Consider the following 21,304-nt stretch of genomic DNA (forward strand, 5'->3'; position numbering starts at 1 on the left):
TACAGTGTAGTGGCACCAAGTACGTTCACGCTGTTGTGCAGCCACCACCACCATCCGTCTCAGAGCGTCCTCATCTTCCCAGATTCTCAACCCCTCAAACAATCCCTGTCTCCCCTGAGCCCCTGGCAGTCCCCACGCGACTCTGTCTCGACTGACGTTTGACTCCTAAGAGCCTCGTGTTAGGGGAATCATACATGATTAGTCCTTTTGTGACAGGCTTATTTCACTCAGCATGTCTTCTGGGTTCACCTGTGTTGTAGTGTGTGTGTCAGAATTTCACTCCTTTTTAAGGCTGAATGATATGCCCTTGTACGGTTATGCCACTGATAAACCCTCACACCTCTGTGTTTCTCCTCTGTTCTCACACTGCCGCCACACTTGGAGCACTTCTTACACCAGCGTGTGGGCTTTCCACACATCACGCCACTGGATCACACCAGCTAGGTGTCCTGCAGTTCAGTTCAGTTCTGATAGCCATCTGCCTGGGGTCAGTGTCACAGAGGTTGACGGCTCAGGCCCACAAGACTGACCCCACTTCATACGCCACCAGCCCCAGGTTGTCACCTGGGCTTCTGACCAACTGGCTGTAAATCGGGGTTCCTGTGACCCTCTCCTAGAGTTTGATAGTTTGCTGGAAGGGCTCACAGAACTCGGGGGGAGCGCTCCTCAGGTTTCCTGGTTTATCCCGGAGGAGAGGACACAGATGAACAGCCGGATGAAGAGGCACAGGGGGCGAGGCCCAGAAGGGTCCCAGGCGCGGGAGATTCTGTCCCCGTGGAGTTGGGGTGCCACCTTCCTGGCACGTAGGTGTGTTCCCCGACCTGGAAGCTCTCTGAACCCCACGCTGTTGGGATTTTACGGAGGTTTCATCCCAGAGGCATGAGTGATGGTTAACTCAGTCTCCAGCCCTCTTGCCTTCCCGAGAATGGGGCGGGGCTGGAAGCTCCGAGCTTCTAATCACGGCTTGGTCGTTGTGGTGACCAGGAGCCACCCAGAAGCCCCCCTGGAGTCGCCTCATGAGAACAAAGGACGCCCCTGTCACCCAGGAAACTCCAGGGGGTTTAGGGACTGTGTGTCAGGAACAGGGTCAGAGACCCAGTGTTAGAACAGAAGATGCTCCCAGCGGCCTCGTCAGGAGTTCCGAGGGCTTCAGGAGCCTCGTGCCAGGAACCGGGGGCAGAGACCAGTACATATGTGTACGTGTTTTTATTTCACACCCGAATTTTATTTATCCATTCTTCTGTTCCTAGACTTTTGGGTTGTTTCTAGCTTTTGGCTCTTGTGAATAATGTTGCCGTGAACATGGCTGTACAGATGTCTGTCCTGAGTCCTTTCAGTTCTCCTGGGTGTATTCCTAGGAGTGGAATTGCTGGCTCGTACAGTGACTATGTTCGGTTTTTGAGGAACTGCTGTGCTGCTTCCACAGCAGCTACACCATTTCACATTCCCATCAGCCATGCACGGGGATTCCTATTTCTCCACACCTTTGCTGACACTTGTTGTTTTCTGTTTTGTTTTGTTTTTTTGATAATGGCCATCCTAACGGGTGTAAAGTGGTATCTCATTGTTGCTCTTTTTCTATAGTTGATATCGTTCTATTGTTGATAATAAAAGCAAGTGTATTTTCATTATCATAATAACACAGTTAGCAATAATAGCCAAGTTTTTATGTTCTGGTTCCTGTAGAAAGTGCTTTTCATCTGTGACTTCAGTCCTCACCACAACTCCAGAGGATAAGTACTGTTGGGATATTCAGGGCATAGGGTACACATGTCCTCAGGGGTCACAGAGCTGGTGGTGGGCACGTCCTCAGGGGTCACAGAGCTGGTGGTGGGCACGTCCTCAGGGGTCACAGAGCTGGTGGTGGGCACGTCCTCGGGGTCACAGAGCTGGTGGTGGGCACGTCCTCAGGGGGTCACGGAGCTGGTGGTGGGCACATCCTCAGGGGGTCACAGAGCTGGTGATGGGCACGTCCTCAGGGGGTCACGGAGCTGGTGATGGGCACGTCCTCAGGGGGTCACGGAGCTGGTGATGGGCACGTCCTCAGGGGGTCACGGAGCTGGTGATGGGCACGTCCTCGGGGTCACGGAGCTGGTGATGGGCACGTCCTCAGGGGGTCACGGAGCTGGTGGTGGGGCACGTCCTCAGGGGGTCACGGAGCTGGTGATGGGCACGTCCTCGGGGTCACGGAGCTGGTGATGGGCACGTCCTCAGGGGGTCACGGAGCTGGTGATGGGCACGTCCTCAGGGGGTCACGGAGCTGGTGATGGGCACGTCCTCGGGGTCACGGAGCTGGTTGTGGGCACGTCCTCGGGGTCACGGAGCTGGTGATGGGCATGTCCTCGGGGTCACGGAGCTGGTGATGGGCACGCCCTCAGGGCGTCACGGAGCTGGTGGTGGGCACGTCCTCGGGGTCACGGAGCTGGTGGTGGGGCATGCCATAAAGAGTGGAACTTGCTGATTGTGCAGACGTCTGTTGAATCTGTGCCTCTTGAATTTTGCTGTGCACAGCTCATTTAAATGGGAATTCTGGTCTGATTTTGAGTCACCATAGTAAGAGTGCAAATGAATTTTTCCTTTTCAGGTATTTCTCCAAAGTTAACCTTTGAAAATTACACTGCAAAGATAGTCCCAGAGGGTTGTTTTCAGGTGGATGAGAGTATGGTCAGTGTCGTCTGTTGTTTTCAGGTGGATGTGTGAGTGTGGTCAGTGCCATTTGTGGTGGCGGGTTGTCACAGCTGTTGGCCTCTGAGCATCTAGCAGCCTGGCATGAGTGTTCTGCTCTCAGCCCCACTTTTGGAGGGGGGTTTTGGGGCTGAGAGCCGGGGGTGGCGAGGGGGGCAGATGTGGCGCTAAGGAGAACCAGCCATTGCATGTTTATGAGTGTTTACCTGCATCAGGAGTGACTGCATCACTTTGTTCTGCCTAAAATTCCTATTTCTGTGTCTTAATCCTGTGTTTCTGTGTGTGTGTGTGTGTGTGTGGGAGAGAGAGAGGGAGAGAGAGAGAGACCCCTTTTCATCGTATGTGCGTAACTGCATTGTTGTCCAAGGGCTGTTTGCAGGGGTCACATGGAATCCCTAGTTTTCATACCAAACTGAGACCCAAGTAACTTTGAAAACTTCCCTTTTTTTCCTGTTTTTTTTAAAATAATAGGGAATAACATATTTGCTTAAATTGGTGATCTGTTATGCTGAGTATTCTTTATTTGACTGTTGAACCAAAGGAATAACCTCTTTTGGTAAGTTTCTATCCCGGGTGTCCTCAGGTTACTCTCCAGTATATTCTAAGGAAAGCTGTCCCCGTCTGATTTTAAACGTGGGCATTTGAGAAGGAAAGACGTGAAACCATGTTTTTACCGTATCACTCTGTAACAGTTGAGAGTGAAACTCTAGGATCACAGTAACATTTCTGTATTGCATTTTTTTTTAGTAATTAATGTGGCTTTTTGATTTTGGAATAGGTTTCCTTTTTGAAAGGGCAAGTTTAGCATAAGTGTTGTAATTCACAGTGTCATTAATGCTTAATTTTCTGTAAAGAAAATGTGCCAGGTCCCAACATACAGACTTCTCTAACTGGCCATCATGTCAGGGTCATTTCCTTACGAAAGACAAACAGCGACTTCCTTTAAACAGTGAGTTTCTCTTCTGCGTTAAATTTTGATTTGATTTACTAATATTTCTATCGAATAAACAAAGCTGAGATTCCTTCTCCGTGATATCCCCTGGGCTGCACGTCTCCGGGTGAGTTCTCGAGTGTCCAGCCTCCGTCCGGCTTCTCGGGTGGGGCGTGTGCGCGGCCGCGGCCGCCTGCCCCCTTGTGGCCGGAGGTGGCAGTGCTCTGGTCAGGCTTCACCCCGCGTGTTTGTGTCTTGGACCTGTGTGTGGTTTCTTGTTTGAAATACTCCCTCCTTGAAGACAGATCTCTTCCAAGAGTCTGCCTGAGGATGCTTCACGTTTTGCTGCAAACGCACTGGATGTTCTTCCTGAATACGTGAAACTCATTTTATTCACACAGATGTATATGTGTATTTTGCACGCACGCGTGATAGTTTCTTAAATTCGAGAGAGCTGGAAGGAAAGCAGCCAGGAGGCCGGCTCTGTAGTGAGCGGCGCTGCTGCTGCCCTCCTTCCGGGAACGCGGACACGCTGGGTCTCCCGTGGGTTAGAACGTGAGCACTGCCGTGGCCGGGCTGCTGCTGGGGGCACCCGTGGGCTCGGGATGCTCCCAGGTCCCGGTTCACGTGTGCACCTCGTGCACCGGGTTTCCGTTAAGCGGTCATTTCTGATGCGCTGAGTTTTCTCGTCAGTGAACAGTGAAGGCACTTCTTGGAAGTGTTCCTTTAGGATCGGGTGAGCTTGGGGCGCTGAGTCATGAGCCGTGCTTGGCAGTGATGTGGGAACTTAAATGGCTCTCACTTGCTACTCTCACTTGCAGCGTGATGTTTAATGAGCATTCACACTGCCATTTCCTAAGTTTCTCATTTTCCAGTATTTTCTGTTTATTTTTGGCATACTAAAGTGACATGAAATGCAAGCTGGATTTTGGACGCAGTTATTACTCTGGCTGTGAAAGAGCAGTGTTTGATAGAAATATAACCTGTGCAGGGAGAGGGACAGGGTGACACAGAACCTTGTTTCATTAGTGTGGCAGGGAAAAGCCTCTGCCCTCACCCCCTTCTTTGGCGTGGAGTGGGTTTGGGCGTGTGCATGCACACATGTGCATGGGTGCACGTGATGCTGTGTTTCTCAAGGCACCCGGAATGGGGCTGTGCCTCTCCATGCTCTCTCTTCCTGATGCACATTTTTTGGGTGGGGAGAGTATAAAATGTAAGCCTGGCACCTCTGGGGCGTGTGGGGAACCTCACATATGTACAGAGCGGCCTGCGGTTAGGGGGTTGGTAATTTGTTCTGGAATGTGGAAGTGAGTGTCTCTCTAGAGTAACATAATAAACGCACGCTCACACGAACACCGATGTTACTGGGCACCGTAGGGCGTGTTCTATGAGCGTGGCCACGTCCCAGTGACCGTGATTAACACCCCCTGGTTCAAGGACACGCCCACGGGTCAACTGTCCTGTAGCAGTTTGGGGTCAGGGTCCATAGTCTTCAGTAATAGAGATGCTCTTTTCAAAAAAAGTTTTATTTGTGAAATATTACGTTAAAAGTAATCCAGGCATGTGAAAACAGAGCACGTGGGACAGAAAAGCCGATGGGGTGACGGGCAGAGGTCGCTTGCTCCCCCCTCCCCCTCTCCTGGCCATCGCCCCTGGGAGACCCCGGCCCCCGCCATGAGCTGCCTTCTCCGTGCAGCCCCTTCTGTGTGTGGTGGGACTTCTCTGCCTGATTTGTGTCCTGCAGACTTTCTCTCTGACTTGTCCTCCCTTGCCCTCTCTCCTGTTGGTTCCCTTTATCAGGAATGCTAACTAATATCGTTTATTTCATGTCCACGGACATTGACAGTCATCTCTTGATGCCCCTCTTTGTAACACGAGGACTTACCCTTGACCTTTTTCCACCTTTGCATTCTGTTTTTCATACTCCAAGGTTGTTAACGATTGCACTCGGTTCTAAAATCACAGCCAACGTCCATTCAACAAATATTTACTTCAGTGGCCACTGTTGTGGGAACTGGGGGAACAACAGTGAAAAAACAACAGAATGTCTACCCATAAATCAGGAAGCCTACCTGAGGTCCCCTGAATAGAAAATTGGGTAGCATGGGTGATGGGGAAGGGGGCGGTGCCCTGTGCTCCCTGCTGGCGTTAAGTAAAGAGAGGAGGGGCTTTGAGAGGATAAAGAAGGCTTAGGGCAGAGCAGCCCCCATGCACGGTGTAGATCTTATTTGGTTCCTAATTCAAATAAGCCAACTACAAAAGCCTTGTTGTAACCGACCGGGAAGTTTGAATGTGGACTTGCATCAGATAATATTAAGGAATTATTAGGAATTTGTCAGGTGTGATAAGTGCCTGATGTTAGGATTTTAATTAAAGAGGAGAACCCTCTGAGTAGGGTGGACACGGAAGTGTTGGTGGGCTTTGCTGTGAGGCTTCCAGGAGGAAAGAGGGTATGAGAGCAGCCGGGGGCTGGCACCTGTGCAGGCTCAGCAGGGGCACACGTGTGTGGGGTTCTCCCCACTCCTGTGCACACTTGGAGATCTCTGTAACAGAGGCTCAGACCGAGGTTCAGGAGAGTCCACAAGGACAGATTATGGCTAAATGAACCAGGAAGATGCTCAGCAGTTGAAAGCCAATAGGAAGGAGTACAGGGTTGAGGAAACTGGCAGCACAGAAACCAGTGACCGTGGGGCTTAACCCCTGGGGAGCCTGACCGGGGATGGGAGAATGGTTTCCAGGCCGGGTGACAAACAGTGGGGACTCAGAAGCGGGAGCCAGAGTTGGAGTTGTCCTCAGGGTTGAGCGTCGCCCGTGGGCTCCGAGGGGTCAGTGCACACAGCCTGGCGGGAGGGCCGCCACCAGCGCAGAAAGCAGGGCTGTGAAACCTTCGGACAGGAGAGGCAGAGGGAAATGAGGGATGACGAGAGGGAGCCCTTACCCTTCCAGAAAGAGGCGGAAGAAAAGCCCACGATAGCTGGGCCCTGAGGTGGCCGGGGTGTGACTGCCTTTGCCTCTGGAAGCATCGCCAGCGGCAGGGCCGCCCCCCGGGGGTGGAGGGGTGACCGTGTAGGGCTGCCGTGCTGCCCTAGCCCAGGACGCGAGAACTTGCCGTTTCTGGAAAGTCACGCTGCCTGCTCGTTTGCTTCGTTGTCTCCTGAACATCCGGTTAGCTTTTACCTTCCGTGGCTTTTAATCCGCTTTCCATGCTTTCGTTTCTTTGCTTCACTGGACCACACTTGGAGTCCATTCCTCAGATCTTTCCCTTCCCCGTTCCCTCCTCACTGCCCTGTTTACCTGTCCACCAAGATTTTCGTTTTAGTGACCATCGTATTCATTTCTAGAAGTTGTTTCATTCTTTTCCGATGCTCTTCATTTCATGATGCCTGTTTAACTCATTATGGTCCTCATTTCTCTCTAGGCATTTGAAGCACATTTGCTGTACAGCCTCCTAGATTATCCTGTTAATTTCTGCATCTCGGGGACTGGTCCCCTCGTATGTTTTCTGTTTACACTCCCTTGGTGGTTCATTCTTCGTGAGCTTGTGCTTTATTTATGGATTGCTCTTTGATGGATGGCTGTTCAGTGGGTACCTCTGCACCCTGGGTTGCAGAAGTGCCTACGGAGACGGCTGACATTGGCTTCCTCCGGGCCCCGAGAGCTTTCTTGCCCTTGGCAAATCCTGGTGGTCCTGCAGGAGATGGTGTGGCCTTGGGCTGCACGCTTGGCGGGGTCAGCCTTGGTTTGGTTTCTCACAGGCTGTGTCCCCCATCCCTGAGTGGCCAGCACACTTCCTAGCTGCTTCTCTGGCCGGCGGACAGAAGTCTCTAGGCTTTCTTTCATTAGCCGTGCGGGTCACCAGAGCTCCACCCGGTGGGACGGGGCAGTCCCGTAACAGCACTGGTTGCAGCCCGGCCCCAGGGCAGCTCCCACCACTGCCGGTGCTTTGCGGCCTCCTTTACTTGGGGCACCTGGTGGGGGTGGTCCCCATCCCCCTCTTCGTTTAGCACATCTGTGTTTAGCTTCTGTTGTTATCGGCGTTTTTGAACATTTATTGCGAGAAAGGGGGGCACGTGTTGCGTCCGTCGGCCCTGGAAGGTGGCGCTGTGCTGTCTTCCTGGCTCCCCCACCTCGTCCCAGCGAGTGCAATCTGTTTTAGCCATTGGATGGGCCAGAACAATGTCTTGTTTTTCTTAGGATAGTGGGAAGGCTGAGTATTTTCTAATATGTTTCCTGTGCATTTTCCTCTGTTATGCGTGCCCATGACTTGGCCTCTGTTATGTTGCACTGACACTTCAAAGTTTTCTCTGGTGGAGGCGCTAGAGGCCACCCGAGGCTCGCAGGGGTCCTGCGCTTCTCCTCGCCCCGCCACCACGGACGACTGTCCCTGGAGCCTGGGCCTGGAGCGTCAGCCAGCGCTGCCCTCCCGGGTCTCCCGCAGGTGGCACGGCGGCAGTTGCACCCTCTGCAGAGGGCGTGTTGGCGGCTCCTTCGTGTGACAGCTCATTGAGCGTCTGGACCCAAGGCTTCGGGCGTGTGTTCGTGACGCCTCCCAGCCCAGAAGTTTCCGTTTAGCGACCAGCACACTGTGTGCTTCCTTTTTCTGAGGGCGAAAAGACAACCTCTTTGGACTTAAACCTTGATTTGTCTGGGTCTCTTCTGCCTGTCCCTTATTTTTATAGAATATTAGTAGATTGAAGCTTGCTTTTGAAAAAGCTGCTTCCTTGTAGTTCTCATAGTAAATCGACTGAATTTTATTAACCGTGATGTTGTGAGGTATGTCTTAAGTTTAAGTAGAATGAGGCAGTTGGCAAGTTATTTGCGTTTAAAAAATCTAAAGCAGATTCAAGCCATTCTCGTGAATTAACCTTGCTGCCCCCGTGTTGCTGTGTGTCTTCCTCCACGTGCTGCGTATGGTCCCCGGGGCGGTAGTTGAGGCTTCAGCCACCTCCCTTTACTGTCGTCGCATATGCTTCCCCCAAACTGCAGATTTTAAAGATGAAAAGGCATTTTTTTCTTCGGATGGAAACGTCGTAGTTTTTTCTTCCACAGTTAAATGCTTAGCTGCAGATACAAGATTGGGAAGCAAAGTGTATTAGCTAGACTAGACTGGTTTTCCTCCTTGTATTTCTCATGGTTTAGAAGTAGTTTATTTTCTGTGGAGTTCTGCTTCCATCCCATGGGCAGAGAGAATTCTTTCAGCTAGGAATAACACCTTCTGTTTTGCTCGTTATTTTCAGCTGTTTGGAAAGCCCTTACAGTGAGGCATTGAAAGAAGAGTTAGGTAAACAGCTCCATAGGAGGAGGGGGACCCACAGCTAGAGACAGTGCGTTTTGCTTTGGGCATTTTGGGGGTTTCTGTTGCTGAGAAGATAATGGAGCTATTGAGCAGTTGGAATTAGGGGCCCGGAGCTCAGGAGTGTGTGGGGTGGGAGGGAAATGCTGCCTAAAGAGAGAGATTCTGGACAGGCGTGTTCAGCATCCTTCTACCTAACACGCCGGAGGGGCCCCGGCAGCCGTGTGTACAGCAGGACCCTGCAGAGGGGGCAAGGGAGGAAGGGGGTTGTACAGACCGAGGCCCCCAGGCCGTGCTCATCACAGTTTCTCCTTTCCTCCCCACCAGCCCCACTCTGATGTAGCCTTGGAGAACCAGTGATAGACGCACCCCGCGGAACCTCAGTGACAGACACACCCGCCCCACAGAACCTCAGTGGCACACACACATACACACACACACACACACACACACACACACACACACACAGAGTGCCAAGGAATCAGTTGGCAAGCGCTTCTTCAGTACCTATTCTGAATAAATCTCTCTTGAATTGGGTGAAAGCCATGTGATGTTCAGTGCTTGAATCCTTGCAGTAGCCGTGACCGCTTTCCTTGTCGTCCCTGGTGTGGCGGCTCCGAAGGCAGTGAGGTTTTTCCTTGTTGCCCTGTGTGGGGTGGCTTTCCTTCCTTGTCTGTTGCCCTTGTTTAGAGGGACTTCTGCATCCTGAGTGACCTGGATCCCTCCAGATACAGTCCAGCCTGTGGGTCTTGATGTCTTAATATTGTTACGTGTCTGCCAACGTTGTCTCTGATGCTCTGGGCCTAGTAATTCACCCGTACTGCACGCCTGAGCTGCATGTGTAGCGTATAGCTTAGTTCTTTTTTGTTTGTTGACAGCAGTGGTGCATAATCTGTCAGATTTTCAGCCTGGGCTGGGAGGACGGGCTGGAGGCACGGCTGTGGGGGCCTCTGAGCTCAGGGAGCCGACCGTGTGGTGGAGATGGGGCTGGGGGCCTGCTGGCTGCATGGGCTTCTGTCCCGCCGCCCGTTGGACTGGGGGCTCATTTGGGCCCAGAAGCTGGGGTCGTGCGGGGCTGCCGCGCGTGGTCCTCTCTAGGGTGGAGCCGTAAACCTGCCCTACGTCTTTATTTCAGAAAAGCCCGTGTCACCCAAATCTGGAGCCTTGAAGAGCCCTCCCAAAGGATTTGATACAACTGCCATTAACAAAAGCTATTACAACGTGGTGAGTAATCGCAAAACGGTTTCGAAGAGTAACTTGTTTTTTTGAATGTCTCTAAAACTGAGCAGTGTAGAATGTAGGTAAACTGCCTAGAGAGGGAGGAAGGATATAAAAATCACGTATCGTCCGCCACACAGATACAACCACCGTTACTATTCTGCTCTGTTTCCTTCTGACCTCTACGTATTTCTATAATACTCTTATAGTTTTGTATGACTGTGTGGAATAGTACCCTGTTCTTATTGCGTAACTGGGTGTTGTGATTATTTCCCCATGCGGTTACAGCTCTTCAACACTGGGATTCTAAAAGGTGCGTAATGTGATTTACAGGTTTTATGTGCCTCAGAGGCCATTATACGTCAGAGGCCATATACTCCATTGGGAGTAGACGGTCAGTTTTCCAGATCAATACAGTTTCTAGTTCATTTTGTATGTTAACGTAGTCTTTTCTGGGATTGATATGTGTATATATATCAAATAGCATGAAATTCGAGGAGAGTGTCTAGACATTGTACATAGTGAAGGCAAGGGTTTCAGAATCCTAAAATTTGCTGCATTTTGAAACTTGAGCAGTTTGTGAGCTTAAAAAGTACCTGTGGCATTAAATCTAATATCTAATCCAAACCTCCTTTTTCCTGAACCGTTCCATCTGCTGGAAATGGGAAATGATAGTCTAGATTTGGGTAGATGTTACATTGCCGGTGTGTATCTACCTGGTGTGATAAGCCAGCCGGGTGACCTTTCTAAACACAGCTATGTTTTGAGTTCTGTGGGAAGCGTGCACTTACTTAGTTATTCCTTTCCTCACTCCCAGTCCTCTTTACTTTCTCGTTTGGAGATGTAAGTCTGAGCCACGAGACCTTTGAGGATCTGGAGTAGAGTAGCGGCTGCTGAGCCTCTCCTGGCAGCAGCCCTTTCATCACGAGCGTTCCGTCTCCGGTGCTCTTACGAAGAGATGGTGCAGAGTCGTGCAGACCTGAACCAGTGACCTGGGGCTGCGCGCTCAGCTCTCTCCTACGCATTTGCCCCCAAATCTTGCAGCGCAAGTTGGCCTTGGGGGCCCTCGTTCATTTCTTAAGGGTTTGTCAGGGGCTCGCTCTGCCAGGCCCTGCTAAAGGCGTTGCTTACGCAGCGGTGAAGAGAGCGGCAGGAACCCCTCCCCGTCGGTGTTTCCTCTCACCACCTGCCCCCGATCCGTGGCCTCCTCTTTGCAGGACTTCACTTCTGTACCTCTTCTGCTGTCCGGTCTCCGTGCGCCAGGCCGCTGAGCGCACCCCTGGTGGCCCGTGGCCTCCCCTCTCCTCGTGTTGGTCACCTCCTTCCCTTGAATCTCTCCACCGTCTCGCTGGTCTGTCCCCGTTCTCGTTAGCGCTCTTCACTGGCCTCATCTGGACTCCGACCCCCGCTGGCAGAGCACACCTGCGTCCCGAGGGCTCAGGGCGCCTGCCTTTCCTGGCCGAGCTCTGCTCTCCAAACCCTCCTCCTTCGAATCTTTGTCTCTTCGGGGTTTGTTCCTGGGACGTGGCTCTGCCCACATGTTTGCTCTTCAGTGCGTGGAATGTGTTATGTGTGGGGTCCTGTGCCGCTTCAGCGTTTGTTAGGGGGAAAACTTTCAGCTTACGGAGCTGCCTTTTCTTCGTGCACGTTCTCAGGTGAGGCGTTGCTTTCTTTTCCGGGGGAGGCTGCAGCGAGCAGCGCACTCCTCATCCACAGTGACGTGCCACAGCGGGAGAGCCTCCTCTTCACTGGTGTGCGTCCAGATAACTGTATCAGAGGAAAGCAGCCGGTGCCGTGTGAGCTGGTGCCGGCAGCACTGCGCTGGCCTCCGGGGACCCTGCTTCCACTGGGTGTTTTGTAAAAGTAGGTAGCCGTGCTTTCCTGGAAACCCTGGTGGGTTGTTTTCTTCGGCACTGTGTGTCGTGCAGTCCTCTCTGGACTGAAACGTAACCAGTGCTGCTTTAGATTTCCTTCTTTAACTGCGCTTACACAGGGAGAAGAGCCTTTGTGTCACATGTGCTGTTGTCTTGGAGTCAGCCAACTCTTTCATTCTGGATGATGGGGAAACGCCTTGGCTTCAGAATCACATCCAAACGGTTGTTTACATAAAGCTCTATGAGTGAACAGCGCATGTTAAAATTGCGGTCGTGACGGACATCGACGTATAGAGCTCGTGGGAACCATCTTTCGGCATATAGCACTCTCACTTTGCAGTGAACAGAACTGGTTAGTGACGAAGCCAGGAGTCAGTTTCAGCTTTCCTGAATTCCATATTTATAAATTATACAGAAAAGTAAAATGTGGGGCACAGTATGACACACAGAACAAATAGAATAGATAATGTGTTAAACTTTTCGCACTTCCTTGTGTAGTTTTGTTTTCGCAGAAAACTGCAGAAGTACAGATATCTTTAACCCCACTGAGAGATAAGAACACTTTCTAGGAGATGAGACCAGTGTGGGCTGATGATCTGTGAAAGATTTAGGTCTCCACTTGGGGTCAGTGGGGAGCACGGGAGAGCATTCTAGGTGGAGGCCCAAACACGTGGAGGTCAAGAGGCCGTGAGGAAGCTCCGCCGTCATGTGATGGTCAAGACTGGGGAGCAGGAAGTGGCTCCTAGTGACTTATGGCCGTTCGTCACCTCTCCTCCCCTTCCGGGACCACGCCCCCCGCCCCGTGCACTGTTGGCAGACATGCTGGCCTTCTGCAGGTCTCTGAGGTGCTGTTCATTTTTCTTCATTCTTCCCTTCTGTTCTAGGGAGTTTTCTGTGTTTGCTAATTATTGCTTTTGCTAGCTCAAATCTGATCTTGAGCGCCTACCTTTCAATTCGTAATTTCCATTTGATTATTTTTATAGTTCAGTACAGACTGTATTTGAGTCATTGTTCTTATACTTTAAAAAATTCTTTAAGCATAGTTTTCTTTAGTTCTTTGGACACTTTGTTAAACAGGACTTTTATTATTTTAGGGCAGTTTTAAATTGACGGTAGACTTGAGAGGGAGCTAGACTACCCACGTACCCTCTTCCTCCCACCCCGCCACACACACACACACACACACACACACACACACACACGCCTCATTACCAGCATCACTCACCAGATGGGACATTGTTCACCGAGGATGGACCTGCACTGACACACACACTCATCCAGACTCCCCAGTTTACTTTAACGTTCACTCTCTGTACACGCGTGTATTCATCATTACAATGTCAAGTATGTCACTGCCCTAAAAATCCTCTGTGCTTTGTGGCTTCTTTCCTCCCCACCCTAACCCCTACCCCTGGCAACCACTAATCTTCTTACTGCCTTAGAGTTGGAATCATCCAGATTGTCGGCTTTTCTCTGATATTTATTTTGGGTACCTGGTTGAGCTCCTAGAGGTAAATTTCCTGATGCTGGGGGTACGGGTCCCCCGTGACTGTGTCCCCCCAGGGTTTATAGCTCAGGCTGGTCTGCACTGAGCCTCTAGCACGTCATCAACTACAGCCCAGGGCTTCCCACCCCAGCGTCTCTGCTCCAGGCAGTGCGACATCTTGGGGGCAGTAGCCTTGTGTCCCCTCCCCTTATGGACTCGAGAAGAGTTGTCGATTTTCAGTCTGTTCAGCTTTTTACTTGTTGTTAGGGTGGAGTGACGACTTCCACGTTCCTCACGTGCAGAACCAGGAACTGTTCTCAAAAGTAATATGGCAGCTGTTCATGGAATTCTAAAAACACTCAAGCCCTTTAATGTGGTAATTCTGCTTCTTGAAATCCACCCCAGAAAAATCACCTGAAAGGTATTCAGAGATGCTTGTTCAAGGGTGTTTTCATAGGGTGCTTTGTTACAACAATAAGCTGCAAGCAACCTAAATATGTAGCAGTACAAGAATGGTTAAGACACCAGCAGTACATCCATCTATAATTCTCAAAAATGCACTTGAAGCTTTAAAAAATGTCAAATATTCATTTTAGGTGCAGTAAGCAGAACATAAAATTACCTAGATAATGTGATGTAATTATGTAAAAACGTTGTCCCTGCAAGTAGAAGGAAGTGTTCCAGACAGTGTGGCAGAATCCCATTACTTGATAATGCAAGTAATAGAGGTGTTTGGAGGATTACTTTGGCACCAGAGCCCAGACTGTGCTGGAAATGTCAGCAGGGCGTTAGAGACCTCAGGTGGGGGAGTCCGGGCCTCAGACACAGAGAGTCATGATGGAAGAAAAAACCCATAGCTTTGCTTTAAGTAAAGAGCTGATTAGTTTTTGTGACAAAGCCAGCCAGCACTGTTAACTTTGTTTTCTAATGTGAAGGTGTTTGAGGTCAGTCTGTCTTCAGGCTTAGGTCAGTGAATGGTCCGGAGAGCCCTTGTTTAGGTTCTGGGGGGAGGGGTGCTCTGGCTTTGTGTGTAGTGTTTGGGTGTCCTCTTGGGGGGCTGGCCTGGCAGAAGCCCCCCAGCTGCTCATGCAGTCATGTGTTTGTAAAAGGACGTTGGAAATGCTGGCCTTGGCCTTGTAGTGTTGTTGCGAGGATTAGCAGTGGGCCTTAAGGTGCCTGGTGAAATGCTGGCCCTTAAGAGGTTTTCACGGTTGTTAGGAAGAGCGTTTAGAAGCACTGGGGGCATTAGGCCCATTTGCCAACAAGCATCCCATTTGAGAATTAATTACCTGGGAGGGCTGGAGTCAAGGGCGACAGGATCATACAGTGAAAGGGAACATGTTTGTCACCTGCCCGAGCTTGATGGGTTTGACAGTGAAAGGAGTTGACTGCACCTACGGCCTGGTAGCAGACGCCTTTTCTGGTGGAGATCAGAGAAAGTCCTTCTCTTCTAGAAGCTAGATGCCACCCCCAGAGGGAGTGAACGGTCTTTTGACACCCCTTTTAGGGGATGTCACCGGTAGAGAACGAGGTTTCTTAAATATGTCCATCTGGGAAGATATGGGTCCTTATGGCCTTCCGTGTCCTGTGATGCACTGGGGCTTTATTTTCCAGGGCTACATCAGTGCTCCTTATCTGTGGACAGCAAATAAGGCATGGTTTGCTTCTACTCCCCGGAGTACAATGAAAAGGCAAGGTAGCTTTGTCTTTGAAAGATTGCAAGTATAATAGGTAGCAATCAGTGGTTTTAATAAATGTTCAGAATAGACGTGCATCTTGCATAAAATGCTGTAGGAAACCTCCACGGACCTTTCCGGTGCTCCAGAGCGAATCTGTGCCCGTCCGTCCCCTTGGCTCCTGGAGTTGCCTGGAGCCTCTGCCTGGTGGCCGGAGGTTGGCCTAGAGCCACACTGACCTCAAGCACTGCTTTGGCTTCTTTTATCCTTTATGGTCCCTTTACCTCGCCCACCTTAGCCAAGACTGCTTCTCAGTCCTGACGTCTGGTGTCTCCGCCCGGGGCCTGTACGAGGCTCAGGCCCATTATGGCTCTCACCCGGGACAGGGCAGCTCAGCTCCCTGCGCTCTCTGAGGAGCTGCGCCCTCCTCTCCTGTAGCCCACCCACATTCATACCGATGGCGAGGGGCCTGCTGGCGTCTGTGACAAATTCTGCTCCCACTGTTTTTATGTAATTTCCTTGTTTTATATAGATGGAGATTGCCCGCTGGTAGCAGGAGCTGGTAGAGTAGCAGCTGAGGCTTGGCCTGTGAATGAAGAAAGAGTTGAGCTGTTCAGTCGCGGGAAAGGCCGTCTTGTGAACTAGTCACGTCCTGAAGAATGGAGTCACGTGACGGAGCTCCAAGTAGGACTTTCGCGGGTTTGGGCTGGAAGGCAGAGTCCGAGGAGGTTTGTAAGATGCCTCCCACCTGAAGTCAGGGAGTGGACTCTGAGTATCTGTCACAGACCAGTAAGAGCCCTTTGGTGAAGACATGGCAGAGCTGGGACTCACGCCCGGGTCTGCTGGCTCCCAGGGCCAGCCCCTGGCCGGCACAGACCAGAGCGGCCCTGCAGCTTCTGCTGGAGCTCTTGCGTAGTAAACCTTCAGCATTTGGAAGAAATACATCCCAAGACCTCATGAATTCCCAAGTTTAGAAACACTGAAATAACGTAACTCCTTCTAAAAGGCACAGTAACATACACATTTTGCGTGCCCCGCCCCCCAGACTCTTTCTGCAAGTTAATGTCGTGAAGTGCTAAGAGCACGCAGAAATCAGCACGCTGCGTTACATCAGTGGCTGCCAGTGGGGGTGGGGAGTGGGCTGCAGCCCTGTCCTCATGCCTCTGGCTCTGCGGGCGGGCAGGGCTGCAGGCACAGCTTCCTGCCCTGCCTGGCCTTCCTTCCTCTCCTTTCCCTCGGGGCGGGTAGCTATGAGCCGCTCGAGTCCTCTCTTACTTTTTGAAACTTTAACCCCTAAAATACAGTTTAAATAGACCAGGCTGAAAGGAAACGTGCGATGGTTATTTTTCCTTGTGGTTCATGGGGCTAGTTCGGTGGGTGGGAGAGGGGTAAGAATAGCTGTGCCATTCTTGAGTGTTTCCTACTGTGTTTCTGAACCAGGCTCATGGTTTTGAAATTGGGTTTTAGTTTGCGATGATAATCTTTTATTGTATCTGGATCAGATGACTTAATGTTACTGTGTATTTCTCACACGTAAATCAGTTATTTATTTATTTATTTATATTTTTTTTGCGGTACGCGGGCCTCTCACCGCTGTGGCCTCTCCCGTTGCGGAGCACAGGCTCCGGACGCGCAGGCTCAGCGGCCATGGCTCACGGGCGCAGCCGCTCCGCGGCATGTGGGATCTTCCCGGACCGGGGCACGAACCCGTGTCCCCTGCATCGGCAGGCGGACTCTCAACGACTGCGCCACCAGGGAAGCCCAGTTATTTATTTTTAAAGGACTATCAATGACACATAAAATAGAACATACGGCAGCTACCAAAATTTGCAGTGGAAGTTGTGACTCATTTGTAAAATGGGCGCTGCTCTACACTCCTTCGCCGGCAATAATGAAGTGAGTTTCTGTGGTCTGCAGGGTAATGAGTTGGTCCTTTGTTTTGCTTTGCTGTAACGGCTGACAGTTCAGGGATTGTCTGTGTGGCTTGCCCAATGTCGTCCTCCTGTGTGGCACCATTGTTTGACCCGACTGGGCTCTCCACGCCTCCCGCCTCGGGGAGAGCTTGTGTCGGCTGGGCTCAGCCCGGCTGTTCCTCATGGTGCCGAGTAAAGGCTGCTCTTCCTGTGAAAGCTGCTCGCGTTCTCTGGACCAGCCTTTGTGTGATGGAGCTGTGGCAGCCGGGCTGTGAGGTCTCATGGGGTCCTGCAGCAGCCAGAGTGTGCAGAAGTCAAGAAGGGGGAGACAGGTGATGGCCGGAGCACACAGGCGTGCCGCCGACCTCGGGGAGGGACGTGTGGCCTCCTGGCAGCGTGGACGGTCGGCGCCAGCATGCCTCACTTAGCAAGTCTTGGTCGTGTGTTTGTGAGAAGCTAAGTGTAACTTGGATGGTTTGGGTGGGATTACTATAGAGCTTGACTTGAGCACTTATTTGGAGATCATGTTTACAACTAGTAGTTGAAATTTACCAACTTAACTGTCACAATCGCTGCAGTCTTTTCTTTGGCATTGCTTCTGGTACATTCTCTGGGAAGCTTTTGTATCTGCTTGCTCTGCTTCATGCTGCGATGGAAGAAATGCCGTTTTCTTCTTCTCCTCGTGCCCGTGCGCCTGCTGTTGCCACGCAGGGATTCTCCTCTTCCCTCGCACAGGAGCTGTTTTTCTGTTTTAGAAGACAGGTGTAGAGGTTTCCGAGCACGTCCTAAGCAGTGCTGCTAACAGTTCCTAACAGTTGTAACTGAGACATGAAATCATAGTTTAGTGTTCACTTTCACATCCAGAAAGGGCTTTTTGTCTCGCGCACCTGTGACAGATTTAACTTTCATTGTTTTAGCTCAAGGACTCATTACGCTTGGCTTGTTTGCTTCACGTCATTTTGCAGGATACAGGGTGGATTAAAGTGTATGCTGTGGGCATGCAGTGGCAGGGCCACACTGTTCTCTCTGTTCTCCAGTCTTTGGACCCTTGGGTCCACTGAGTATTTCTTTGAGGGGAGGCGTTGTAACTGTAAGATCAGCACCCACATTTCCCCGCAAAGGGAGGGTCTCCTGGAGAAACCCCTCCTCCTCCGCCCGCTCCACCAGGCATCTGTGAATAGGTCCATTCAGGGGCGAAACCAGAGCTGAGAGTCAGTGAAAGAGCCTGATTCTCTTCATCTTACATAGTGTAGTATGTGAGTTATCTAATCAGGGTTGCGTTTACTCATGAATGACTGTACTCTCCTCGAGAATGCAGAAGACAGCAGTGAGCAGAATAATAATCCGTGTTGCTTGTATTAGTGTTGAAATCTAAATCTAGCTTAATGATTACTTTTTCCTTTAATGTTTAGACATGCATTTTGATTATCAGAAATCGTGGGAGAAAACCGAGCGTGTTTGATACCTTTATTCTGTATGATTTCTTTTGCAGGATTAATTTAGGCTGATGTGTCAGTTTTGGAAGACGGACAGCACATTTTAGCGCATGCAGTAGATCCTCAGAAAGTATACATAGTATGATTTTCTGACTGAGGAAGATGCTGGCTCTCTAGCAGAGCGGGATGGAAACCATAGCTGAGGAAAGGATCTTACTTGCTTCTACTGCAGCCCTTAGCCTGTGGCTGGAGAAGGCAGCGTGAGGCAGTGCAGGGTCAGCTGAAGGCTCACATCCTGGCTCTGGATAAGTTACTTAACCTCTCTCTGCTTTTACTCTTTCCCTCTGTAAAAGGAAGGTTTTTGCGAGGATTGGAGATACTATGGGTAGGGCACCTTCGTGCCCAGAGGGTAGCGTGCATCAGGAGTTAGTAGAAGGCCACCTTTGCACCTGGGCTCCATCAGGCTCCACCTGCAGACCCGGAGCCGTCCCGCCCTGCCCAGGGAGGAGAGTTGCTCTCGGCGATTGCTGATGGAAAGGGGCACGTGTTTTAGTTCAGCTGTTTTGTACTTGTGTTTATGTTTTTAAGAGTTGTTAACTGATTTTGGCTATATTTGCTGTAGGGTATCAGGAAACATTTTTATGTTAAGGTTGATTTATAATTATCCTCCTATCTTTAAATACAATAGTGGCTATATAAAGGTTGCTTTACACTGGTAGACCTTTAATTTTTAATGTTTATAGGATGATCTGAGTTGATCATCTTCTCTAATGAAAGTCTGAGGTTCCCAGAAATGGACTGAGATTTACTAGACACCGTATAAAGGGTGAACTTCATGTTATTTTTAGTTGATAGACTTTCCATATGTCAAAATGCATAGATTTTAAGAATACAGGTCAGTGAGCTTTGATAGGTATATGTATCTGTGTCACAGCTACCCAAACCATGATGTAGAACTTGTCCATTACTCCAGAAACTTATCTCATGCCCCTTTCCGCTTTGTCACCTCCTCCCACCCCCGACCTTTGATTTCTGCCATCGTAGGTTAGTCTTGCCTGTGCTTGGACTTACCGTCGATGGACTGTGCGGAATGTCCTTGTTGCGAATGGCGTCTTTTGCACAGCACAGTGTTGCAGAGAGTCATCCACGCATCCACGCTGTTGCGAGTATCAGTGGGTCCTTCTTTCTTTCTAAACGGACTCGGCATTACTTATCTGATGATGAATTCATTCTGGCCTCATTCTAGGTATACCTGTGTCGGATGTGCTTGGCGGTGAGATGAAGTCAGTCGTGTAGCCTTGGTAACAGTTCATTACATGGATTTAGTAGTTAATCACAGGGAGTGACTGATGATATTAAACAAGTTAGTATTACATAGAAGCAACAATGTGAATTGAACAATGGTGATGAACTTGCCAATGCTTATACATCTTAATGTCAAATAATATTTATTCATCATTTGTTGTAGGTGCTACAGAATATTTTGGAAACAGAAAATGAATATTCTAAAGAACTTCAGACTGTGCTTTCAACCTATCTGCGGCCACTGCAGACCACTGAGAAGTAAGTTAGATAATTGTGCCAAGCGTGAAAGAGTCGTCACCTTGGCTGTTCCTTCGTATTTTCAGAGAACAGAGGCTGAGCTACTGGAACAGAATGAGCAGCAGTTTCCTATAGACATGAGCACTTTGTTTATTAGACTTTTAATAGGGTGCTGGGCTGGGAGAGGAGAGGAATGTAAGTAAAACTGCTCACTTATTTCTCCTGTTGTTTTCTCGGCTCTAGGTTAAGTTCAGCAAACACTTCATATTTAATGGGAAATCTAGAAGAAATATGTTCTTTCCAGCAAATGCTTGTACAGTCTTTAGAAGAATGTACCAAGTAAGTAAGATGCTAAAAATTGCAAAATTCAGATTGATATAAATGGCATTTAAAGGATCAGGTTTAGCATAATTTTAGAATTCACATTTCTAAAGGTGGAAACTAGGTTATTTTATTTATTTAGTTTTTTGATGTGGACCATTTTTAATGTCTTGATTGAATTTGTTACAATATTGCTTCTGTTTTATGTTTTGGTTTTTTTTTTTTTTTTTTTTGGCCGCGAGGCATGTGGGATCTTAGCTCCCTGACCAGGGATTGAACCTGCACCCCCTGCATTGGAAGGCAAAGTCTTAACCACTGACTGCGCCTGGGAAGTCTCTGGAAACTAGGTTATTTTGAATCCTTGGGGTATATCAACTTTTATAGTAAAAGCTGTGTTTTAGACTATTTTCACAGGAGGGATCTACTGACTATTCAGAAAAAGAAGAAAGGCTTCCCCTGAGTGGTGATTCTTTGGCTTGGGGCCAGCGGGGTCGGGGAAGCAGGGCTGAAGAACCCTGAAGAGGGAGAGAGCACGGTGTGTAGCAGGGCCTGGGGTGCGCATGGCTTCGTACCTTACGTGCCACCGTGTGGGCGGCCACGTTGCTCCCATGCCCTCCCTGGGGACCACCCTCCCAGCACCTTCATGTGTCCAGCAGCCCGGAAGCCCCGGGGCCCCGGCGTTCGGGGGTTTTACGGCAGTCTCGTTGCAGAGCTGAGATTGATTAAATACATCGTTGGCCGCTGGCGATCCTCCCAGTCTCAGGCCCCTCTACCCTCCGTGGAGGTCTGGGGTGGGCTGAAGTCCCCACCCTCCAATCACGTGGTGGGTTCCCCCGGCAGGCCCCCCCCATCCTGAAGCCGTCTGGGGGATCAGCCCAAGCCCCGGTGTGGTTAAAGGGGCGCGGTATGGGTAACAGAAGATGCTCCTG

General features: G+C 50.2%; 1 protein-coding gene across 16 annotated transcripts in view; it reads left to right on the forward strand.

Moving 5' to 3' along the window:
- Nucleotides 1–21,304, forward strand: part of ARHGEF7 (Rho guanine nucleotide exchange factor 7) — a 169,318-nt gene that overhangs the window by 65,761 nt on the left and 82,253 nt on the right. For 15 of the 16 annotated variants that reach the window (XR_012327785.1, XR_012327786.1, XR_012327788.1 and 12 more), the window contains 3 exons: nt 10,045–10,133; nt 19,981–20,075; nt 20,298–20,393. Coding sequence is in view for 11 of the 16 variants with exons in the window: in XM_073795417.1 (XP_073651518.1) it covers nt 10,045–10,133; nt 19,981–20,075; nt 20,298–20,393 (280 nt within the window). In the remaining 5 variants the exon portion in view is untranslated. The remainder of the gene's footprint in view (nt 1–10,044; nt 10,134–19,980; nt 20,076–20,297; nt 20,394–21,304) is intronic. The other variant, XM_073795413.1, reaches the window with a different exon arrangement.

This window comes from Tursiops truncatus, chromosome 18, assembly GCF_011762595.2.
Source record: "Tursiops truncatus isolate mTurTru1 chromosome 18, mTurTru1.mat.Y, whole genome shotgun sequence".
NCBI lineage: Eukaryota > Metazoa > Chordata > Mammalia > Artiodactyla > Delphinidae > Tursiops > Tursiops truncatus.